At 36.9% G+C, this 24,245-nt stretch overlaps 1 protein-coding gene across 7 annotated transcripts in view; it reads left to right on the top strand.

The window, feature by feature from the left end:
• Positions 1–24,245, top strand: part of si:dkey-288a3.2 — an 83,940-nt gene that overhangs the window by 18,661 nt on the left and 41,034 nt on the right. For 3 of the 7 annotated variants that reach the window (XR_015513287.1, XM_087290316.1, XM_087290318.1), the window contains exons 7-10: positions 3,262–3,417; positions 3,539–3,651; positions 10,551–10,692; positions 10,823–10,989. Coding sequence is in view for 2 of the 7 variants with exons in the window: in XM_087290316.1 (XP_087146442.1) it covers positions 3,262–3,417; positions 3,539–3,651; positions 10,551–10,692; positions 10,823–10,989 (578 nt within the window). In the remaining 5 variants the exon portion in view is untranslated. Of the gene's footprint in view, positions 1–3,159; positions 3,418–3,538; positions 3,652–10,550; positions 10,693–10,822; positions 11,593–12,251; positions 12,548–24,245 lie in introns of those variants that run through there. The other 4 variants (XR_015513290.1, XR_015513289.1, XR_015513291.1 and 1 more) reach the window with 2 other exon arrangements.

A 24,245-nucleotide genomic window follows, 5' to 3' on the forward strand; every position in this document is an offset into this window, starting at 1 on the left:
GCGTGTCAGGATTGCCTTGTGAGGCGCAAGTCATTTATTAAGTAAAGAAAAGATTCACGCAGCTTCTTTTATAGCAAAATTACATTTTTACTGTTGATATTTGGTGCTAGATAATCAGAAAGGGACTATTTTGTTTGCTTTGACTCGTTGGATGTAAAGCTGCTTTATTCGCATGTATTTTATGTGATAATTCAGTTTTGCGCATAAAGTTAATTCGCATTTTTGGAGGGAAACAATGCTACTTAGAGTATTGCTAACATTATACTGTTGTTAAGGTATTCAAACTTTTGTTAAGCTCAGAATAAAAGCGGGTCTTAAATGTGAGCGAATCCTGAAAACACTGCATCTAATATAGACTCATCAGGGAGGGCCAAATGTTTTTTTTCATCTCTTCTTTGTGACATTTGGCTTGGTGTTGGTCTAGCAAGTGCTGTGCAAAATTTCCCACTGCATAAGTACATTGACTCCAGGCGGAGTTTTACATACTTTAATGATATCAAGACAGCACAACATACCGTCCCAAAGGGTGCGTTATCTTCAATCAAAATCACACCTAATGTTCACAAAGATTTTTTTTAACAATGCAGAAAGTGCTAATATCAGTCTACGAGTCGCTTCACTTTGCTCTATAGTGCGAACACTGCAATATGTCAGTACTAAAGTACAGATAGCATGTGTTTGAAATGAGCGTTCTCCATGAGCGACTCTGGCCAGCAGGAACAGATGAAGCAGGACAAGGGGAGGAGTGGCAGATTTTGGCCCAGTGACCCTAACAGCTAGACTGGGCTTGGATTAGATGTCGTAATCTTCTTCCTGTCACTTTACACATTGCTGCACCGATCCGTTCAGGACACTTCGGCCAGCTCGCTGTGAGATGGAGTCTTTCCTGTGGCACTGTAGAGCTTACCTCTTAAAAAAGGACACAGGACTACAGCCACAGAGATGGGACGGCCCTTTAAAAATTGTGAACGACATTGTCTTTAGGACAGAGTAAAAGGTTCGCTCATTCTAATTGTCATCTCACAATTTTGTGGCTTTATTTCTCACAAATATGTTTGCGACTTTATATAAAATTTTACGATAGAAATAACAAAAACACATCTCTAGTTTAAGTTATCTTTTCAAGCACAGTAGCATGCAAAAAAGCAGTGCAGTTCAGTTGAGTTTGATTCCTGAACAAATGACTCCTATGAACTGTGTTTTTTCAATGAATAAAAAAAGACTCATTAGAATTGGTCTGACTTCAGTTGTTCCATAAATGAACTCATTGAAGTGCTAGTTCTTTAATATATTTAATGACTCTCTCACAGTAAAGCCGTATTTGTGCATTTATTGTTTTATCTTACTGAGCACTTGTTTATTTTACCAACTGAAGTCAATGCTACTGGCGTCACAGTGTGCAGTGGGTAGCAGAAATGCCTCATAGCAAAAAGGTCGCTGGTTCGAGCCTCAGCTGGGTCAGTTGGCATTTCTGTGTGGAGTTTGCATGTTCTTTCCATGTTCGCGTGGGTTTCTTCCAGGTGCTCTGGTTACTCCCACAAGTCTAAAGACATGTGGTATAGGTGGGTAAGCTAAATTGTCCGTAGTGAATGAGAGTGTATGGATGTTTCCCTGTGATGGGTCACAGCTGGAAGGGCATGCACTGCGTAAAAACATATGCTGAATAAGTAGGCAGTTAATTCCACTGTGGCGATCAAAGATTAATAAAGGATCTAAGCCGAAAAGAAAACGTATGAATAATGGAATGAACATAATACATTCTACAAGTCAGAATTAATTCTAAGCCAAAATTATTAGCCCCCCTGTGTATTTTTTCCCCCAATTTCTGTTTAACGGAGAGAAGTTTTTTTTTTCAACACATTTCTAAACATAATAGATTTAATAACTCATTTCTAATAGTTGATTTCTTTTATATTTGCCATGGTGACAGTAAATACTATTTGACTAGATATTTTTCAACACTTCTATACAGCTTAAAGTGACATTTAAAGGCTTAACTAGGTTAATTAGGTTAACTATAGGCAGATTCGGGTAATTAGGCAAGTTATTGTATAACAATGGTTTGTTCTGTAGACTATCGGAAAAAAGATAGCTTAAAGGGGTTAATAATTTTGACCTTAAAATGTTTTTTTGTTTAAATTAAAAACTGCTTTTATTAGTCGCAATAAGACAAATAGGACTTTCTCCAGAAGAAAAAATATTATCAGACATACCGTGAAAATCTCTGTTAAACATCATTTAGGAAATAAAAAAAATTAAAAGGGGAGCTAATAATTCTGACATCAACTGGATGTTTTTATTTTTTTATTTTATTAGGGATGTGATACTTAAATTATATGACAGGAAAAAAAATCATGGCTTATGTGACTTTCAAATTAATTCACCAAACTAATCATAAATTGCATTTGGGAAAAAATATTGGATGTCGAAAGCATATCACACTGCTCTTTTTGGCTCTCAGGGTATCCTGTACATGGATTGTTGTCTCCGCAGTACCATGATGTTAATGTCTGAAAGGAAATGGCTGCCCCTGTAAATGACTGAAAGAGAGAAAGAGATGTTGTAGACACAGGCCATTAACAGAACCCGATAAAATGACCTTAAATGAGACAGAGGAGTGGAGTGGCACATCCCATGTCTTGGTGGCTCTGTCTCTTTAAGCAGCATGTGGATCCATTTGATATTTGGGGGCCACTCGACCGCCCCCCTCATTCTTCCCAGCGGGACGCCCAGCTTCTGATCATTGCTATCGATCGGTGGGGCCCTGATTGCGGGACTCGCTGACTCGCACAGTGGAGTCCCTCCGATCAATTCAACGATCCCCCTATTTGGTTCCTACTGTGTATGATGACGATGTTGGCATTCCGCATGCAACCGAAAGGGTCTGATCAAATCTGCCGCATTGATTTGGACAGACTGCTCTGCGAGTCCACAGACAAAAAGCCCATGAAAGCCTCTCTGGCCCTAAAAGGGAGACGAAATGATGTTGACGATTAAAATGATGGCCGTGATAATCACAGCGATGTAAATAAAAACGATAATGGAGTTAGTCCTGCACAACCTCAAGTTTTCAATGAGCCTTTGTTGTGGTTTGGAAGAGCTGCACTCTGCATTCATAGAAATCCGTTCTTCTTCTTCTTTTTTTTTTTGTCCCTCCAGATTGTCTTACATGACATCTTTTGTTGTTGCACTGGGCACACATATCTCGGACAAGGACAAAGGACAATGCTTATTGAAGATTTTTCTCAATTCTTGCCCTAGTCGGTGCTCTGAAAAGGAACGTGGCTTTGCAGGAGCTTTACCTCTCTGAAAACAACCTCAACGGCTATCAGGACTCCATGCAAGTTGCCGACCTGCTCAAATTCAACAACACTCTTAAAACCTTGGACCTAAGCAACAATGCCACATCTGACTCAGGTACACCCATTTCGTTTGAGGACGTATTGTGCGCTGCCAATAGCACGCTTGAATAGGTTTTTGTGGTTAAAACGCACAATTTGTTTCAGCTCTTGTGTAGTCATCTCTCTTTGTTCCACAGGTTTGGAGGAGATTTGCGATGCTTTGAGCTTTCAGAAGACCGGTTTGAGAACGCTGATACTGAGCAACAATCACATCACTCATCTTGGCATGAGCCATCTACAGAACGTTCTGGTGAGATTTTTCTCTCCGGCAAGATAATAGAGATATGTGCAATTTTAATCATTATAACAGCACTTCTAGGCGCGCGACGTGCGATTAAAAAAAGCAGAGGAAGTTAAAAAAGTAACACATCTGGGAGATTGTGCATCAGTAATTTGCTGAAACGCTTTTCACAACTGCTTTTCACACAGCGTTTTATTTAAAGGAAAAGGTTCCCCCTAAAATGATAGTTCCCTCATCTTTGAATGCTCTCACGTTGGTTCAAACTTTGATCCTGACTTTGGAATAAAAAAGGACAGAAAGAAATAAATACTAAATCAAAGCTTTTCTGTGTAGTTGCTAAATGAAAAAAAAAAACACATGAGATTTTAAGCTTCTAAAAAGACAAAAAAAGCAATAAAACAGCAACATAAGAGTAGTTTGTACGATTTCTTTTTATATATTAGACGTCTTCTGAAGCAATGCAGTAGCTTTTTGTGGCTTACAGACAGATGTTAAGTTCATCTTCATTTCTAATTCAATGATAATTTCACTGCAAGTGGATTTGTGAGCCAAACCAGTGTGATTTATTTACACTGGCTTTGTAAACTGGATCAGGTAATTCAACAAAAAAATTGACATTATGCTTTATTTAAAGGAAAAGGTTCTCCAAAATCTCTGTTATCATTTACACACTTGCATGTTGTTCGGAGTAACACAGAAGAACCATGCAAAATTAAAGAGCTTATAAGCTTAAAGGGCAAGTTCACCCAAATATTGAAATTTACTCTCCGTTTACTCATCTACGAGTGGTTCCATACCGTTAAAAGCACCTTTCCTCTATTTATCACATAAGAAGATTTGGTAACACTTTATTTTGATGGTCCATTTGAGTATTAGTAGACTGTCTGCTTAATATCTGTTGTTACTGCTCCTTTAATTTCACTCACTATAAGGTACATATCAGCTTACACTAACCCCAACCCTAACCCAACCTAACAGTCTACTTATAATAAAAGTACTTATAGTAGTATTGTAGTACTTATAAATACTTATAATTTGACACATAAAGCCTGGTTTATACTTCTGTGTCAAAAGATCAGCTCTGCAATAACACTTTAGAAACGTTAGCTGGTAGTAGGTGTTCTTGTTTCTCTGTGTTGAGTTTCTTCGCTAGTGTTTGTTTATTTTCTGAACGCTTCCTTAATATACAAGTGGCTCACACTCACTCACTCATTTTGTATAAATCAGCCTTAACACTGAGGCGTTTACGGCGACCCAAGTTTGAGTCCCAGTTTGAGGTCCTTTGATGATCCTTCCCCTCTCTCTGCTCCCACCACTTTCCTGTCTGTAATCTCCACTATCCTGTCCATTAAAGGTGACCCCCACCCCCTACCCCCAGCAAGTCAATAGTTACAGGTTTCCAACATTTTTAAAAATACCTTCTTTTCTGTTCAACACAATAAAGAAACTAAAAAAGGTTTGAAACAAGTAATGGGTGAGTAAATAATGACAGAGATTTAATTTTTGGGCCCAATATCAAACAAAAAGAAGTCTATGGTGTGCTATATCAAATATCTTCTAAAGCATAATGATAGCCTTTTTTGAATGTTACGTCCCTTCCATTACTTTTTAACAGAAGGGACGTAAGGAGGACAAAGGGAATGGGACCGTGGCAAACAAAAGAAAAGACTAAAACAAAAATCAACTACTGAATCTAACCCATTTACTCTTCCCCTATACCTGTAAAATAAAAATAAATAAAAAAATAAACCTTCAACGTCCGAGACGTTGTATCTTATCTACTCTCTCCTTCCAAAGCAAAACTTACTGAACAAGTGCAGCACAAATGCGTAACCTAGTGTGTTTAACTAAAAGATTGCTGCGTGTGCGCCATGTATATCACGTGACAGAGCTTCCCATTCCGTTTCTTTCATCCAGAAAAATACACACATACAGCGTTAACACTCCAGTTCACAAAGGAGTTTAAATGTTTTCAAATTCCATATCCCGAAAGATTGATGTCCAACACAGCCAGCCCGCGTGAATAACAAAACCAAGAAAACAGAAACAACAGTCCTCAAACTGTATAACGTATGACTGTATAACCCTCACATTTAAGAACAAACGTATATCATTTGAGAATGTAAATAAATAAATGTATATTTCATGTCATTTAGCAATTTATCCTAACACTCTAGAAAAGGCGATGGCGAGGACATTCTCAGATCTCTTTTAATGACGAATTTACAGATTGTAGTTTTGCACAAATAATTGCCAGCGCTTAAGTCGTTGATTTGCATTATACATATACTGTTTAAGAGACAGAAATGTAAGTTCCTGTTGACTGATAACTTTCAAGTGTGATTCGTTCACACTGACTTTATCTACTGGATCATCTGATTCATAAACAAGGTCTGAACTGAAAGAACGATTAACAAACAGAAATAACTAAAATAACTATAAATAAAATAACTGTTATATTTGAGTTTTTCCTTTAAAAAAATTGGCATCATATGGTTTTCAAATAATTGAGAGGCACAGTCCTAATTCCCTTTATTTTTATTGACACATAAAATGCCACCTTATGCATTCTAGGAGGCTTTTATTTTTGATTGGGTTTATTCTTGTATAGAAAAAAACTGCAGGTTGCATATAATAGCAAAATACAAAGATTTTCATTTATCTGTTCTATTTATTCATCCCTATTTTATGCGAGCGCGGCTTTGATTAAAGACGAACAGTGACACTGCATGTGGCCCCTGCTTGGCTTTGGAGAGGAAGTACCCAAACTGTCAACACGACAGCTACTGGATATATCTCTCTTTTTTGTGTGGTCTACGGCAGAGTTTGACACACAGAGAGAAAAGAGAAGAGAACAAAAGGAAACGGCTTGTCTCATCCTCACTGGAAAGCTCATCTCTAATCCTTAATAATATCTATTCCTCTTCAGCAGCTCTGATTGTCAGAATAAACTGTACCTTTCTGTCATCTGAATGGCGATTCAAATCAAAAGCTACAAATTAAAGGCCTGCTTTCTCTTCTCTCGGCCTTTGGCGTGCTCACAGAGAATTCATTCAGGCCAAAAATAAAGGCTGCTCATTCCATTTTGCCTGTACCAAATGGGAACAGTTTGATTAAATAATAGATATGTGTTTAGAGGGCTTTTTCATGTGGTCTGTCATTAAGAAGGATAAGTAGACATCCATGCGGCCATAATGAATATAATTAGTCCAATGGCTGGTCGTGTCGAATATGACACAGGAAGGGTTGTTATTAACCTTTCTTTCTTTTTTTTCCTGGGGTTTCTTTAAAGGCAGAAGAAGAGAGCGAGCGAATAAATGGGTTATTTGGGCAGACGTAGAACTCTCTGATGTCAGCGGAACATAATTAAATCACAATGTTATCCACTTTTTTCAGTGGATTCTTGTCTGACCAATTGGAAATCAGACGACTCAAGTTGTCAACTGTAGGCTGTTTGAAGGACATTACTTCAGTTAACTTGCAGTGTTAACAATGCTTGAAGTGGTTAAGATAATAGGACTTTTTTTTATTTATTATTTTTTGTATTAATAAAAAAAAACAAAAAAAAACTAAATAAAAAATAATATATATATATATATATATATATATATATATATATATATATATATATATATATATATATATATATATATATATATATATAAAATATATAATAATATTATATATAATAATATATATATATATTTTATTCATAATAATTATTTTTCTTTTTGTACCATTATTTATTTATGTATATTAGGGATGCTCCGATTAGGATTTTTGTAGCCGGTCCCAAGTACAGATTCCTTGTCATGGTGATATCGAGTACCAAATCTGAGGCTTCAAGCAGTGAATGCATGAAGCAAATTTCCCCTTCAAGTATGATATTAAGTTACATATTATCCCTTAAACACACGTAGTGTAAATGTCATGGCCGGAAGCAGTATTATAGAAAATAATAGATAAAACAGATTTTTTAAAAATTTTAATAAAAATGACAAACAATGCAATCTGGAAACTCAGCATGTCTCAATGTTAAGAAGTTTAAAGTGCATATTTGATGCACAAGAAGTTAAAATACACATCTATAAATTATATAAATTACTTGTTTACTAAAGGAAAAATGCCTATAAAGTACTGTTTATTGCAATAAGTAAATTAAATAGTTATATTATTAAATATCTTACGCAACATCTTTACTGTTCTATTCATTTTACCTAACAATTGTAATGGTTAAGATATCCACTGATTTGTTCTCTTGCTCTTTCACTCTCGTCGCCATGATTTCTGGGGTATTTCCCAAAGATAGGGGCGATCGCTCCGCTTGCATTACAGCAGCTGAGTATACAATGGCTGCAACAAAAAGACTGTCACTCACCTGAGTTGCACCAATAGACTGTAAACAGAAGTTGCTCCACATCTGTTTATATTTTAGCTGCTGTGACGTGAGCACAGCAATCACTTATGCCCCCATACATCATTTAACATGTGTTGTAGCTGCTAATGTAAAAAAAAAAAACCCGCGTGAGCACGTGCCTCTTCCTCTGCTTGTAAACTCAAACAAACACCTGCGATCGATTTATGAGATCAGGCCGATACCGATCTTCAGCCAATCGAAATATATATATATATATATATATATATATATATATATATATATATATATATATATATATATATATATATATATATATATATATATATTTATTTATATATATATATATATATATATATATATATATATATATATATATATATATAGTACTGTAATTAATTTATTGATTGATTTTATCAATTCTCAAAATATATAGAATTTACATAAAATACTTGCGATAATTTATTACAAATAATGTTCCACAGAAAAAAAGAAAATTATAAAAATTTGTGGTCGTGGACTGCAAAACTGATTTATTTTTGGTTTAATTTTAATTACATTGTTTGAAGTTGTGATTTATACATCACATAAAAGCCAAGTAAATAAGCTATTATTGAATAGTTGTTAGGAAAAGGCCAATATTTGGTCTAACTATTAACTATTTAATAGTTTATTTAACTATTAACACCTGTAATCTTTGGGAGATAAAATAAAAACACTGAAAAGGTCACATTTAAAGTTACTCAAATTAAGTTCCTAGCAATGCACATTACCAATAAAATAATTTGTTTTTATATCTTTACAGTAGAAATTTGCCAAAAATAAGTGAAGTTAAGTGAAGTGTTTTTTTAAAGTTAAGTGAAGTGTTTATCCTAAGTGAAGAGGATCACATGCTTATGATTGCTTGCGGCTGGTCCCTCATTATTTAATTTATGATTCACCTATCAGATGATTCCTAAGCCACTATAAGTTAAATACTATAAGTACCCTAAGATCACAGCCATTTTCGTTTTGAAGAATCCCCCCTTTCCCCCATACTTCTCCTCTTTTGCCAGATGGGTGGCACAGTGGCCCAGTGGTTAGCACTCTTGCCTCACAGCAAGAACGTCATTGGTTCTTGTCCTTACCAAGCCAGCCGGCATTTCTGTTTATACGTTTTCCTTGTGCTCATGTGGGTTTCCCCCAGATTCCCCAGTTTTCTCCCACCGTTCAGCAACATGCAATTTAAGTTAATTGACCAAATCAAAATCGGCACCATATACGTGAACCTAGTAAGTACTTATCTCTTAAGAGCAATCCCTTTCAGTTCATTAGCTGATCTACCTGAGCTCAAACTCCCTTCTCGCCTTGCAAATGGAAGGGAGACCTGGGTTCGAGGATCTTATGAGCTCAGGGCTTTCTCCCGGGACAGCATGCCAGACACGCTTTATAATCATTCATCAGCTAAGTGTGAACTCTTGAAATAAAAAATAAAAAGTTTTTTGGTCTATGGTTACATTTGGAAAAAACAAACAAACATGAGGATAGCCCTTAAATTCATGTTAGTGTATTGAGGCATTTATACAGTACATCTGAAAACACAAAACCCATTCATTCATTCATTCATTTTCTTTTCGACTTAGTCCCTTTATTAATCAGGGTCGCCACAGCGGTATGAACTGCCAATTTATCCAGCTTATATTTTACGCAGTGGATGCCCTTCCTGCCACAACCCATTACTGGAAAACACCCATACACACTCAATCACACACATACATTAAGGATAGTTTAGCTCACCCATTTCACCTATAGTGTGTCTTTATACTGTGGGGGAATCCGGAAACACGGGGAGAACATGCAAACTCCACACGGAAATCCCAACTGAACCAGTCAAGGCTCGAACCAGCTACCTTCTTTTTGTGAGGCACCAATGCTCCGCCCTAACAAAAAAACCCATACATTACAAAAGTTCTGTTGAATTCTAAAGCTTTATACATTTGAAATGACATTTCAGTGACATTTTCCTCATTTCATTTTTGTTCTCTGAATCTTTGACTGGTTATGTCTGTATGCATAAACTATGTGTGTGTGTGTGTGTGTGTGGGGGTGTTTACATGCTTGAATGTTGTAACAGTGACGCAAATGAACTGTGAGCTGATCTCTAAACTTGTTTTTTTTCATCTGTCTATGGTTTTTCATTTAAAGCAGGAGACTAAGTGAGAATAATGAGTGTAGCGAGCTGGCATGGTGTACGTTCTGTTATGCAACATGGCTTTTCCCTCATGTGCTCTGCTATCTCCTGCTTTATATGACTGCTAATCGTGCTTCATAAATGACGCAGCTAATATGCTCTTGAGAGCCAATCTATTGCCACGGCACGGCATCTGACACTTAAAGCTCTCAAAGTGACACAAATTCACCATCCATAATTGGACTCAAATGCACAGAAAAGGGACACTTTTGAATTGGAAAAAAGTGATTTAAAAACAAGCTCATCAGTGTGCATGTTCTTAAACATGTTTTTTTCTTTCTCTTTTTTTCCCCTTTTTCCCAGCCCCGGTTAAAATCACTTGAAACGTTAAACCTTGGCAAAAACAACCTTGAGAACAGAGGCATTCACATGTTAAAGGAGTCCCTCATGATCAATCGCTCTTTATTGCAACTTGGCCTAGCTGCCACAGGAATAACCTGTGAGGGTAGGGTTTGTAATATTGCTTTTCTGCCTTTTTGGCACATCTTGAATTTCCTTTTTTTCATAAATGCATTTCTGGTTCCCCTTATAATGAAGCGTGCGTGTGTGTCTGTGTGTTGTACCAATGGTGCCAGGTGCTGTGACTTTGGCTGAGATTCTCGCAGAGAGTCCACAGATCCAGCGTTTGGATGTACGGCAGAACCAGGTGCTTGCTGGAGGCCTCATGGCTCTATCACTGGCCCTAAAGATCAACCGTTCACTCATCCGACTGGATCTGGACCAACACCTGAAAGAGGAGAAGGTGAGTTGTCAACTGTACCTCAACCTGATCATCCCAGTGTTTAGAATTATGCACACAGATGGTTGGATATACTTAGAAAATATCAGGACATTTTTGGAAAGTGTAGTCCTCACTCAGGCCTGAAGTATTGTTTAAGTCATGAACAATTATGTGCATATGTAGATTGGAGGACCTTTCCTTGGATTGCACTGTATATACACTCAGTGGTCACTTAGGTACACATTCTAGTACCGGAATGGACCCCTTTTGCCTTCAGAACTGCCTTAAACCATCATTCATAGTTTTTGGTCCATATTGACATGACAGCATCATGCGGTTTCTGCAGATTTGTCGGCTACACATCCATGATGTCAATCTCCTATTCCACCACATCCCAAAGGTACTCTGTTGGATTGAGATCAGGTGATTATGGAGGCCATTTGAGTACAGTGAACTCATTGTCATGTTTAAGAAACCAGTCTGAGTTGATTAGAACTTTATGACATGGTGCGTCATCCTGCTGGAAGTAGCCATCAGAAGATGGGTACACTGTGGTCATAAAGGGATGGACATGGTCAGCAACAGTGCTCAGGTAGGCTGTGGCGTTGACACGATGCTCAATTGGTACTAATGGGCCCAAAGTGTGCCAAGAAAATATATACCATACCAATACACCACCACCAGACTGAACCGTTGATACAAGGCAGGATGGATCCAAGCTTTCATTTTGTTGATGCCAAATTCTGACCCTACCATCCAAATGTCGAAGCAGAAATCGAGACTCATCAGACCAGGCACAGTTTTTCCAATCTTCTAGTGTCCAATTTTGGTAACCCTGTGTGAATTGTAGTCTCAGTTTTCTGTTTCATGACAGGAGTGGCGCCCTGTGTGGTCTTCTGCTGTCTGGCACCAACAAACATGCAAACATCAAATTCACTTAAATCACCTTTTTTCCCCATTCTGTTGCTCGGTTTGAACTGCAGCAGATTGTTTTGACCATGTCTACATGCCTAAATACATTGAGTTGCTGTCATGAGATTTATGATTGGAAATTTGTGGTAACGAGCAGTTGGACAGGTGTACCTAATAAAGTGGCTTTATTAGATATATACAGTGGCTGTTAAATAAATAAATAAATAAATAAATATTAATATATATATATATATATATATATATATATATATATATATATATATATATATATTAGGGGTGTCACGATTTCGATATTTAATCAAAATCGATCGAATTTTATGCTCTATTTCGATTATCGAATCAAAAAATAGAATCGTCGATGCTGCCACGCCCCCATGTCACGTCAGCTTGGCTTGCCAAGCGGGAAAAAAACAGGCCTGTTGAAGTGCTTGTTAAACTGCAGAAGCAGGAGACCCGTCGACAGAACTTAAACCCTCTCCTGTTTCAATGAAGTCACCGGTGTGTAAGCATTTTGGATTTCCAGTGAGTTATGTTGACAACGTTCGTGTTGTCGACAAAAAAAACACAGTTTTGCAAGCTTTGCTATGTACGTATTACGTACGGTTCGTCCAATAGACAACACCGGCATCGCGATCCTCCGCCCGCCCCCGTTGCAAATCTGCTCGCGAAAAGTACACACTCAGGCCCTGTTTACACTGTCTTTGTTTTTAAATGGCATTTTAGAACGACAACGAATTGACATTCACAGTGGCGTGTAGCGTTTCTGAGCAGCCCTCCTTCCTCTCTGCCTCTGAAAATGCACATTACGTGACCACACAGACACAGACGCACTCGCAGCCATGCGCTCGAGACAGCAGGTCCAGGCAGTCAGAGGACTGCTTCAATCTTTCACTCACTTGTACTTAAGCCGGATTTATACTTCTGCGTCAAGTGACCGGCGTAACCCACGGCGCAGGCAACGCGCGTGGCTGTGCATTTATACTTCTGCGCGCTGTCTCTGTTGGTCTACATTAACACTTCCGAAACGCTAGTTGGCAGTGAGGTGTAAATGTTCCTCTGTGTCGAGTTTCTTCGCTGCTTTTTTGTTTTTCCTGAACACTTCCGGGATGTACAAGTGGCTCAAACTCGCTCATTTTGAGGCAGGAACCGGCGGACGTGCAGCAACTTTAAATATGAGGTAAACACAAAACAAAACTTTCCATCCACAGCTCCTTCACGGGACTCCACACTTGTAAACAATTGCTACATTGGGTTCGCGCCATTCGCGCGGCTCTCGGTCCTGCCCCGACCCGTCATCGCTACCAAGCCGACCAATCACAGAGCTTGCGCTACGCGTTGTTGCGACGTGTAGTTACATTTTTTGAGAGGTGCACGTCAGTGACGGCGATGGCCACGGCGAAGGGCTATGCGTCAGCGCCGTAGCATACGCCGGTGTTTGACGCAGAAGTATAAATCAGCCTTTAGTCATTTTAGCGAACACCTCAGATACTGTTGGCTGGTTCCTGTTGGTTGTGCGTCTTTTTTACCGACGCCATTATAACAACACAGATCACTGCCTATTCACGAGCCCCGCAGAAAAAAGTGATTGACAGGTGGTAATTATGTGTGTAACTTGCCTTTATTCATTTACTGTATGATTTGTTTATGGGTAAAACAAAGACCATTCAGGTCAGGTGGTTTAAACGGTAGGCTACAAATAATTAATTGGTCATTAATTAATTAATTATTCATAATCGAAAATCTAATCGAATCATGCCTTTAGAATCGAAAATGTAATCGAATCGAGGATTTGGAGGATCGTGACACCCTTAATATATATATATATATATATATATATATATATATATATATATATATATATATATATATATATATATATATATATAAAATATATATATATATATATATATATATATATATATATATATATATATATATATATATATATATATATATATATTACACAATTCAACTGTGTATTGACATTTTCGTTTCTTGTTACATGTTGGCTGAAGACTCCCAAAAATAGCTCAATTAAATTTTCTGTATTTTCCAGAAAGGATTTATGAGCTACAGCATTATCTGCTCAGGTCTAGTGATATAAATCATTAGTCTCACACACTAAATGTGTATTTTTTACAATAAAGAAAACATAATAGTTTTGCTGTTTCAATTAAAAAGACAGAAGTTTTCACTAAGTTGGGCAAAGCTGTGAGTTGTTGCTGATCTCTCAGAGCTGCTGCTTCACACATCGTTGCAAAAGCCCTGAAAAAATGATACCGCAACTTAAGAACATGCCAGAACAGAAAAAGTTCACTTGCCATCTGTTTGTCATGAATTTATCTCCTCGATCTTATTTGCATATTAAAGCATTAATTAAAATTGTGAGAGGACAGAATGCTCTCTTTAAAACAGACTCTGAAGCCTGCAAACAGAGCTTGTTTTCTTTATATGTATATATACACACACACACACACACACACACACACACACACACGTCATTTGTTTGGATTCTGATGTTTTTAGCCCGTCAATCAGTTACACCTTTAATATATTTTCATCGATAAACGGCCTGAAAACACACCATCTGTCCTAAACGTGTATAAATGTGTCATATTTAAGCTGAGCTGAAACAGAGGACGATGTTATTAACATTTCCACCGTGATAGATTACAGCAGGGTGGTATTTAACCGATGGAGAATGAGACATTTCACTGTGGCAGTACAAGAAGACACACTGCTGGGATTTGTCTGGGCCAGGCACAACGTGGCAGAACGACTGACGATTGTATTAAAAAGCAAATCTTTCCATCAGAAATCAGCGGGTGGTCAGATCAAGTGTTCTGATTCAGTTTCGTGAAATTCCCTGGGACTGAGAAAAGCGAAAATTTCATTCTTCAAAAGAAAAGTGCATGCGAATGTGTGTGTGCGTGGCATGATTTTACATGCGCATATTTAAACCAGAGGAAGGTGGTAGAGAGAATGTAGGTCCTTGGGTCTTTGTTTACTACATCTGATTTGTCGTGTCTGCTGAAGCCCAGCTCTTTTTGATCATTGCCCTGTTTGCTGTTAATTATTCATTATTTATTTGCTGATCTCAGATATTCGCTGTAGCGCTATAAGGAAGCTCAGGATTTTGAGACTGTTTCCATCACTTTAGTAAGGTGCTTAGTTAGTTCTTTTAGTTATAGTCAGCAAACACAGCCATGAGTTTTGTAAGAAGTTCCAACCTTTCTTAAAGAAACTGAGCTGGGTTATTCTCAGATATACACTGTATGCAAACTACTATAAGAACAAATGAAAGGGTTTCCCTTCTTAGTCTTATTTTGTTATTTTTAATCTTATGTTGGAGTATTAAGATTTCTTTGTACTAATAGTTCTTTGCACTAATATTTGCACACACCAAAACACCTCTCACCAAAAGTCTGTCTAATTCAGATTGGATGTATATTCACATGAATTTGATCTCAACTCATTTTAATAATAATGAGTTTGGAGTATTCTAAATAAAAACCACACGCTTAAGTATACTCGTTTGCATGAAGCACACCCAAACCATCCCCATGACATGTATGGGTTTTTGTGCTTAAGTCAAGTCAGGTTTAGCTTTATTTTCATTCCACCACATGTGTGGACATAGAACGAAATAGAATGTAGTGTCTTGCAGGACCACCGTGCTTCATAAATAAGCATAATTATAAATATAAACACAACACTGAACATGAGAGCTATTTTAAACCTATACATAACTAACATACCGGAGATGTAATCTACAGCAGTAACTAGCAACTATGCATACATACTTTACACACTATGCAAGTACTTTTACAGAACAGTATTGTGCAAGATATTGTACAAAGGAGATATTTGTTATGATATGTTAGGGAGGTTACTTTGGAAATGTAGTAGATTACAGATCATGAATTATCCTATTTAAAATGTATTAAGTAGTGTCCCTTTTCGATTACTTTATAAAATAAAGTAACTGATTACATTGGATTACTTTTTGATTACTTTTTGAGTTTCTAATTGATATTTTCCACTGAACCATTTTAAAGTGTTTATACCAAGCAGGTGTGACCTTACAGTGGCTCTCTGTTACCCTGTAACCTGTTAGAATTTCAAAAACTTTTATCACTTGAATTAAAATTGTATTAATTTAATTTTAAAGTACAGCCTCCATAAAACCAGAGCTTACAACAAAAATATGTTCACAGTTGTTACAAAATCTAAATTTTAGTTATTTGTGCAGGGTGATTTTTGTGGCACTTACAATAAAAAATACATCTAAGCGAGTAAGTCATATCTTTGTGATCAATAAAACTGTCAATGAGACATATGAGGCATGATTGTTTAGTTCAGTTATGTACTGTTAATAATATGCTGTACCAAACAGAAACAAATTATTGTATATAACAGCAAAAACTACAAATCCAATGAAACCCACATTTAAAATAATATGTTACTTTATATTAAAGGGAAATATTTAGGAATAAGCATTATATTGTATATATATTTACAACTCTTCATTAATGAATCACCCTACATAATTTAGTATCATTAGTAACACTAGAGTACTAATAGTAATTACCATAGTATACTTTAGCCTTTACTACAGTAAACTATATATATAGACCTCTTCTCCCTCAGTCATCTTTCCATCAAACAAATTTCTCATTTTAGCCTAATTGGTTGGCGACGTCACCGACCAGAGCGAGAGGTGGCAGTAATGCATTAAAAAGTTTGTTGTCGACCACTGAAAAACAGGAAGAAGAAGAAAACGTCTTTCTCGCCATCATATGGATTTACTTTCATCAGCTAGACACCGTCTAACAGCTCTGTGAATGTCGGTGCTGTCACTTATTGATCCACGATCAGTAAATATCACTTTTTTTAACTGTAACAAATTACTGTTACTTTTGTTTTGTAATTAAATTATATTACATGTAACTAGTTACTCTCCAACACTGGATATAACATGATTTGTGACAAGTGTTGATTTAAAGCCTTTCAAATGCTACATACACTTTAACCAGAATCTTGAGCAATGTCAAGTATGTCATTCTCAATACCAGTCTAAACAGTTTATGTCTATTTAAAACTGCTTTGTTATTCAGAGCTTGTTGCTCAAGCTATAATGCAGCTTTGCTTACTCTTTTAGTATGACATAAATAATAAAATTATATAATAATAATTTGTTAAAACCTGTGAAAGCAAAGGCATTTTATTGCATATTTTCTTATTGTTTATTTTAGTTTTTTTAAGGTCAATATTATAAGAAATTTTTCCCTAATTGGCTACAGAACAATGTACTGTTATCTAATAACTTGCATAATTACTGTAACCTATCCAGCTTAGTTCACCTAATGGCTTATTTAGCTTTAACTTTAAAGCCTAGTTAACTTTAAAGGCTTTAAATTGAACTTTGACCTGAATACTATTATCTTGTAAATAAACAAAAGCAAAGACAAAATAAATTATTCATAAGAAATTAGGTATTAAAACTATCATCTTCTCTCACCAATCAGATTTATCGGATTTCTTTATTTGTAGAAAGAATACGTTTGCCAAGTGCTACTTGTCTTGTAAATATTTTTTTTTGTTCTGACTTGCTGGTTATTATTTTTGGAGGATTTTATCTACTGAGCACTGTAAATAAAGACACTTTGCACCATAGTGCTATTTCGACTTTGCCATTTTTTTTTAAGATTTGAAAGGTTTGGGACCTGAAAGAAAATCGTCTCCGTAATATCTTCTCTCCGTTAAAGAACACTTGGAAAATATTGTAAAAAGACAAAAAAGGATGGCAAATAATTTTGACTTCGGCTACAACTATTTAAATCCTAATTATTGAAATCATGTAACATTTATTATAAACCTGAATTTACTTACCATCTCCTTTCTCTTATTGCATTAAATATAAGTAAACGTGAAAAATAATGAAAAATTGAGTTTAAATCAGACAAATAATAGCTGTGTTCATTATTAACCTTTATTATAAACATCAGGCCTGAAGTCATTTATTCAAACCACTAAATATAGCTATGGGAAACACTTTTCATGCTCATATTTATCTCAATTGGTAGCAACCTAAACGTGTGTGTGCTTGACTCTAATTGCATTAAGTCACTTTAAATATGCCAACAAATTTCAGATTATAAAAAAATGTTATTTTAATATGAGTATATTCTACAAGGTACTAATCCTTACAACGGAAGAGATAGAAAGTATCTTAAACAACAGTTTTTGTCCACACTCCACACAAAGCAAGTAAATGGGGTTCAACACTGGAGACCTGACTTTAATTGAACGTATGATTGAAAACTCTTTTTTTATTTTTGGTTGGACAATCCATTAAACACAATAATGTAAGCAGTGACATCAAAGGATTTATCTTTGCTGTTTGTAGAAAGTAACCATTGCTGTGCATGTCAGAGTCAGGTTGCGGCTGTTGTGTCTCTCATTAAGGATCATTAGAGATGCAGGTAGGGCTGCGGAGGGGCTGGTGGTCTTGTGGGAGAGACTCCGAGAGGAACTAAGAGTTGAGTAGTGTTTGTGGTCTGTCATGGTGTGTGACTCTATGATGGCTAGAGTTGAGTGAGTGAGCACACAGAGAACAGGTCCTGCTCTTGGGAGATCTGATGAGCTGCGTATGATGAGTTTACACACACACACACACACACACACACACACACACACACACACACACACACACACACACACACACACACACAAACACACACACACACACTCAGTACAGCATACATAAGTACACCCCTCGCAAATCTATCTTTTAAATTCAAATTTTTAATAGGAAGCTATACAATATTATATTTATGTATAAACATTAAAATAGTCAGTACTGAAGCATAATCTGGCTGGAGCTAATCTAACAAAATAACTTATGATAACGATCCAAAAACTAGTACACCCAAATTTACTTTATAGAAAAATATTGAATACAAATTTAAAAAGGAAAAAGAAAAATCAAGAAAAAAAATAGAAAAATTTAGTTGAAATTTTGTAGGTTGTATTTATTTTTGCGATATTTAGCTTAAACTTGATTGTATTATCTTTCTTTTTCTAAATATGTTTGGTGAAAAAAATATTATTTTAATAAATATATATGTTTAATAAATCTGTTTCATTTTGACATTCAAAAATAGAAATGGGAGGTTTAGGGGTAGGGACAGAGGTGAGGTAGGGCCATATAAGTGTTTTTTACAGTTTAAAGTACATTACACCAATGGAGAGTCCTTGTAAACCACCAATACCAAAATGTTATTATTTCAACCCAGGCTCATTCTGATAATGTACTGCTATATGCATTTCTGGAGAGAGCAAAATATGTCCCTGGAGGTACGTTTTTTTTTTTTTTTTTTTTTTTTTTGCAGTTTTTGTCCACCAGAGAATGCTATGTATGCTTTTTCAGATTTCAAATTTGTCTCTGGAGTGCTATTCGCGCATGCTGTTCTCACATAAATCCATCAGAGGCAGCTGTCGACTGACTGACTTTTTGACTGACCAACCGACCGATCCCCTCACCCTTCTCTAAACCCAACCAATAGTATGTTAAAAAGCACAGATTGACCCGTCCACCCCCTTCCCTCAACCCAACCGCAGTGTTTTAAAAAAGCAATCCAGAAAAAGAAAAGCCCCCTAATTTTAGCTTAGTTTTCAGATTTGACCACATTCCCACCTTGTTATTTACTTCTTTATTTTTTTTTAGCTTGTGTTTTTGTCTTTCCTGCTTTCTGGAACCGTTCTTCACCAGACTCGAACCCTGTGATCATGGTCAACTCCACTCTGCATCTCAAGTTCACTAATGTACGTGTCAAGCTACAAGACAAATTGGTAACATCGGAAAAGCCATTCATATGGTATGTCAACTGGTAAACGAGAAAAGGAACGGTGTCATACCGCCTCTTAGCATTTGTTTTAAAGATTAGATGCAGCCATTCGTACTTCTGGCTACATAATTCGCGATCTCCAGAAATGTATATTGGGTTAAGTTTTTTAGAATGAGCCTGTGTTGTATTATTTTGTGAATAATCTACATGACAGCAAAATTTGGTACTGTACTGCTCTTTCTTTCTTTCTTTCTTTCTTTCTTTCTTTCTTTCTTTCTTTCTTTCTTTCTTTCTTTCTTGCTGGTAAATTGACTCAAGCCATTGGCAAAAAGACAAAAATGTTGAAAACGGTACAATTAAACAATTGAACAACAAATGTTAACAATTAAAATAGTTGAGGCAGGTAATTAAATATCAATTTATTTACAAATTATTACAGGATCTCTAAATTAGGGAAAAGGAGGGGGGAAGGGGGGTATGCTGATGCATACATATGGGCTGGGACACACCAAACCAATGGTCGGCTGTAGGGCTTCGTCCGTCCATCAATCAGCAACGGTCCATTGGTTCATTTGGTTTGTTTAAGGGCAGCTTTTTGATTTTTTTTTTTGCCTTTTAGCAGTGAGAATTTACAAAACAAGTAAACTAAACTTCATCTGTGAAAACCTGACTTCAGCAGTTTCAATTTACTTGAGCTTCTATGTTAAGCTGCTTTGACACAATCTACATTGTAATATCGTAAGAGAAATAAAGATGAATTTAATTAAAATGGAATTAGTCCAGATGGAACCAGACTTAAGTCGAAGTGAGGCAACAAAACAGTTGAGTTTCATTGGTACTATTTGTTTGGCATCAGCTTGCTGTGTTCCATGTAAAATGATCAATTTCCCCAATTTTTTGTTAATTAGTAATTTAACTAATATAGACGAAATATACCATATGTGCCTTCACAGGACAGCAAAAGTAGAGTGTGTGTAGAAAATACTCACCTCATCATTTTCTTCTGCTCCTATATAAGATTATAAGATAATAATTGTAATTTATATTATGGACAAACCTGCAATGTGTTGCAAGTGCTTTATGTTTGTTTCTGCTTTTACGGGGAGGCATTGCCTTCCAGACCCAGCGACTGCATAAAAATACCTTCTTTATAAGTTCTTTGTGGCCTCAGACTTTAATTAGAGAACTGCAGTTTGTGAGCAACATGCTCCATATTTTAGTGATACTTTCACAGAATCATCTCCCATCAACTTCACATGGTTAGAGGGCATGAAAACGACAGGCATATAAAGGCAGTCAAGTGTCATATGTTTATCAAAGCTAAACCAAATCACACTCTCACATCTCTCTGTTTCTTTTGCATCTGCTCTCACTGTCATGGAAAAAATAACACTTGTCACCAAGATCCTCCAGAAGTCAGTATGCCTAGACATTATATGCTTAGTAGACACCATATTTAATTTGAGAACAAGTATAAGGTTATGAAGCACAAACATGTTGCACTGTTGTGTGAAAATCATGTTCTGTTGTATGTAACTTTGAATCTTCATAACTACACTTGACAATGTTTCCTTGGACTCTTTATTTAGGTATTTATTGGTTGAGCATTTGGACTATGTTGCTAGGTTATAGCCCTTTGCCGTGGCCGTGGCCGTCACTGACGTGCACCTCTCAAAAAATGTAACTACACGTCACAACGACGCGTAGCGTAAGCTCTGTGATTGGTCGGCTTGGTAGCTGGAGTCTGGGCGGGACCGAGAGCCACGCGAATTGCGCGAGCGATTGTTTACAAGTGTGGAGTCCCGTGAAGGAGCTCCGGATGGAAAGTTTTTTTGTGTGTTTACCTCATAGTTAAAGTTGTTGCACGTCCGCCAGTTCCTGCCTCAAAATGAGCGAGTTTGAGCCACTTGTACATCCCGGAAGTGTTCAGGAAAAACAAAGAAGCAGCGAAGAAACTCGACACAGAGGAACATTTACACCTCACTGCCAACTAGCGTTTCGGAAGTGTTAATGTAGACAGACAGAGACAGCGCGCAGAAGTATAAATGCACAGCCACGTGCGTTGCATGCGCCGTGAGTTAAGCCTGATTTATACTTCTGCGTCAGGTGACCGGCATAACCCATGGCGCATGCAACGTGCGTGGCTGTGCATTTATACTTCTGCGCGCTGTCTCTGTTGGTCTGCATTAACACTTCCGAAACGCTAGTTGGTGAAACAAAAAAAAGTGAAACAACAGAGCCAGGGTGATTTGAATGAGGTATTACAGTACACGTTTCTTTTTAAAGAGTTACCCCACGTGTCCTCGGTAGTTGTTTTCCATATCAAATTTGCAAAGTTTAAACTTACAAGGAGAGAATGCAAGACTTAACTGTGTCACCTAATATTGAGGAAAAAACCCCAATCATATAGGTGAATGTCTGCAGCCATGCCACCATTTTCAGATGTCTCCGTTTTCCCCCATCCACGCTAATACGGAGCAGCAGCGTTTTAGAATGAAAATGGCCTCTTCAGTGTTTTCAAAACGTTCCATTTTCGGCACTCGAAAACTCTGGCAATTCTGGCGCTCAAAAACTTTGGTAATCGTAACAAAACTTACGCGTTTTAAAACTAAAATATATTAGTGTAAACGACGCCTAAGATTAAACCCTCTCTTAAAACATCTTCAGATCTGGCATACAGACTCTTGATAAACTTGTACCCCTGTGCAAAACTTTGAGTTGAAATTATCTTCACGGTGTCGAAATAAACCTTCTGTCTCTTTGCATTCACAATCCACACGCAGTCTTGCTCATTTCCTGATGTAGTTTTGGGGGCAAAACAGGCATATTTGCCAGCTGTGTAATTTACTGTGGCACTCATTTGCATATTAAAGCATTAATTAGCCCCTCTGAGCGCGCGAGCGGGAATAGTGTAATCATTGGACGTGTAGTCGCGGGGGACGAGTCTGTGTTTGGGTCTGGGGGGAGGCCGAGAGGAGAGCGCAGGAGTCTCTGGGTGCTTGTGTTGACCATGCGGCGCGTGCTTGTCGGCTTTGTTTTTTTTTTTCTTCCTCTCTTCCCCGCCGGAGGGTGGATGAGGAGGTTGCGCTGCTCAGTTTTCCAGCTTTTTCCAGACCCTTTGAAGTGTCACACACGATCTGTCTCCGTGTCATTTTAATGGCTTTACTCTCCCCCGTCAGTGCAGTCAGAGGTGCGACCAACAGTTTCACAGGAAGTAGAGGTTGTTGTTGTGTTGTTGTTGTTTTTTCATCCTCTTTTCCATTTGAGGGTGAAAAGGGGGGAGGGGTGCAGGATTATGGGTAGAGCATATGAAAAACAAACTGACAAGATGCAAAGGTCTGTTTAGAGGTTGCAGTGCTGGTGTTTGCGAAGGCGATAGAGAACCAACACACATCATGTCGAGTTTTTAAATGTTTTTGAAGTAACTTGTATTTGAAATATTTAAAAAGTTGCTGAAAATTGTACGTTTATTGATATGGTGCATTCAGTTTGTTTATCTATTGCAATAATTTTGAAAGTTGGGATGTCCCAATTAAGGTTTTTTTGCCCTTGAGTATGAGTCCGAGTCATTTGATTTTGAGTATCTACCCATACCGGATTCTTCTATAACACATAAAAAGAAGAGCAAAGACACAGATCCAGGATGTTCCTTATTTTTATTTAAGTCAATTTATTTTTATAACATTCAACAACTCTGTTAACAAACAGAGCACTTCTTTGTGGTAGCTTGAACAATCAAGTAATAATTAACATAAATTCTTCACTTTTGAACTTGAGTACAACAGTAAATATATTAAAAAATCCAATATAAAAACAAATAGCGCCCAACTTAAAATATCTCTTAAAAATCTCAAGTTTACATATCTCAATTTGCTATGGGAATGTTATCATCATCAACTTTATAATACCTCCAGACTGCAGACATACTCTCGCGCTTTCCACTTCAAGCTGTTTTAATAGCTACGTTTCTATCCACCTATTTTTATGCGCATGTTGGATATGTGCATAAAAACGATTTACATAAACTGCAAGATGTGCATCAATTTTGAAAATGTGCATAAAAAACGCATAACTGATTAGGATACATTTTTATTCAATATGAAAATATGCGCTTGAACTGCAATGGAAACACTTTTACTGAACAAATTCCAGTATGCGCATCAAAAAAGGTCATATGATTTTGTCATAGGAGATCATGTGATGATAAAAATGTGTGCGAATGGATACACCAGGAGGCTGAGCACTCTGTAAAACATCTGAAATGTTGTTTTGATCATTCTGAAATGCCTTAATCATTTCACTGCATGTCAGGGTTGCCTTCTGAGGCACAAGTCATTTATTAAATAAAGAAAAGATTCACGCAGCTTCTCCTACTGCAGCAAACAAATTTTTAATGTTGATTTTTAGTATTTTTAGATATTCAGTAAGTGACAATTTTGTTCGCTTTGACTCGATGGATGGAAATGCTGCTTTATTTGCATGTCTTAACTGTTT

Source organism: Danio rerio, chromosome 17 (assembly GCF_052040795.2).
Source record: "Danio rerio strain M-AB ecotype USA chromosome 17, GRCz13ab, whole genome shotgun sequence".
Classification (NCBI taxonomy): Eukaryota; Metazoa; Chordata; class Actinopteri; order Cypriniformes; family Danionidae; genus Danio; species Danio rerio.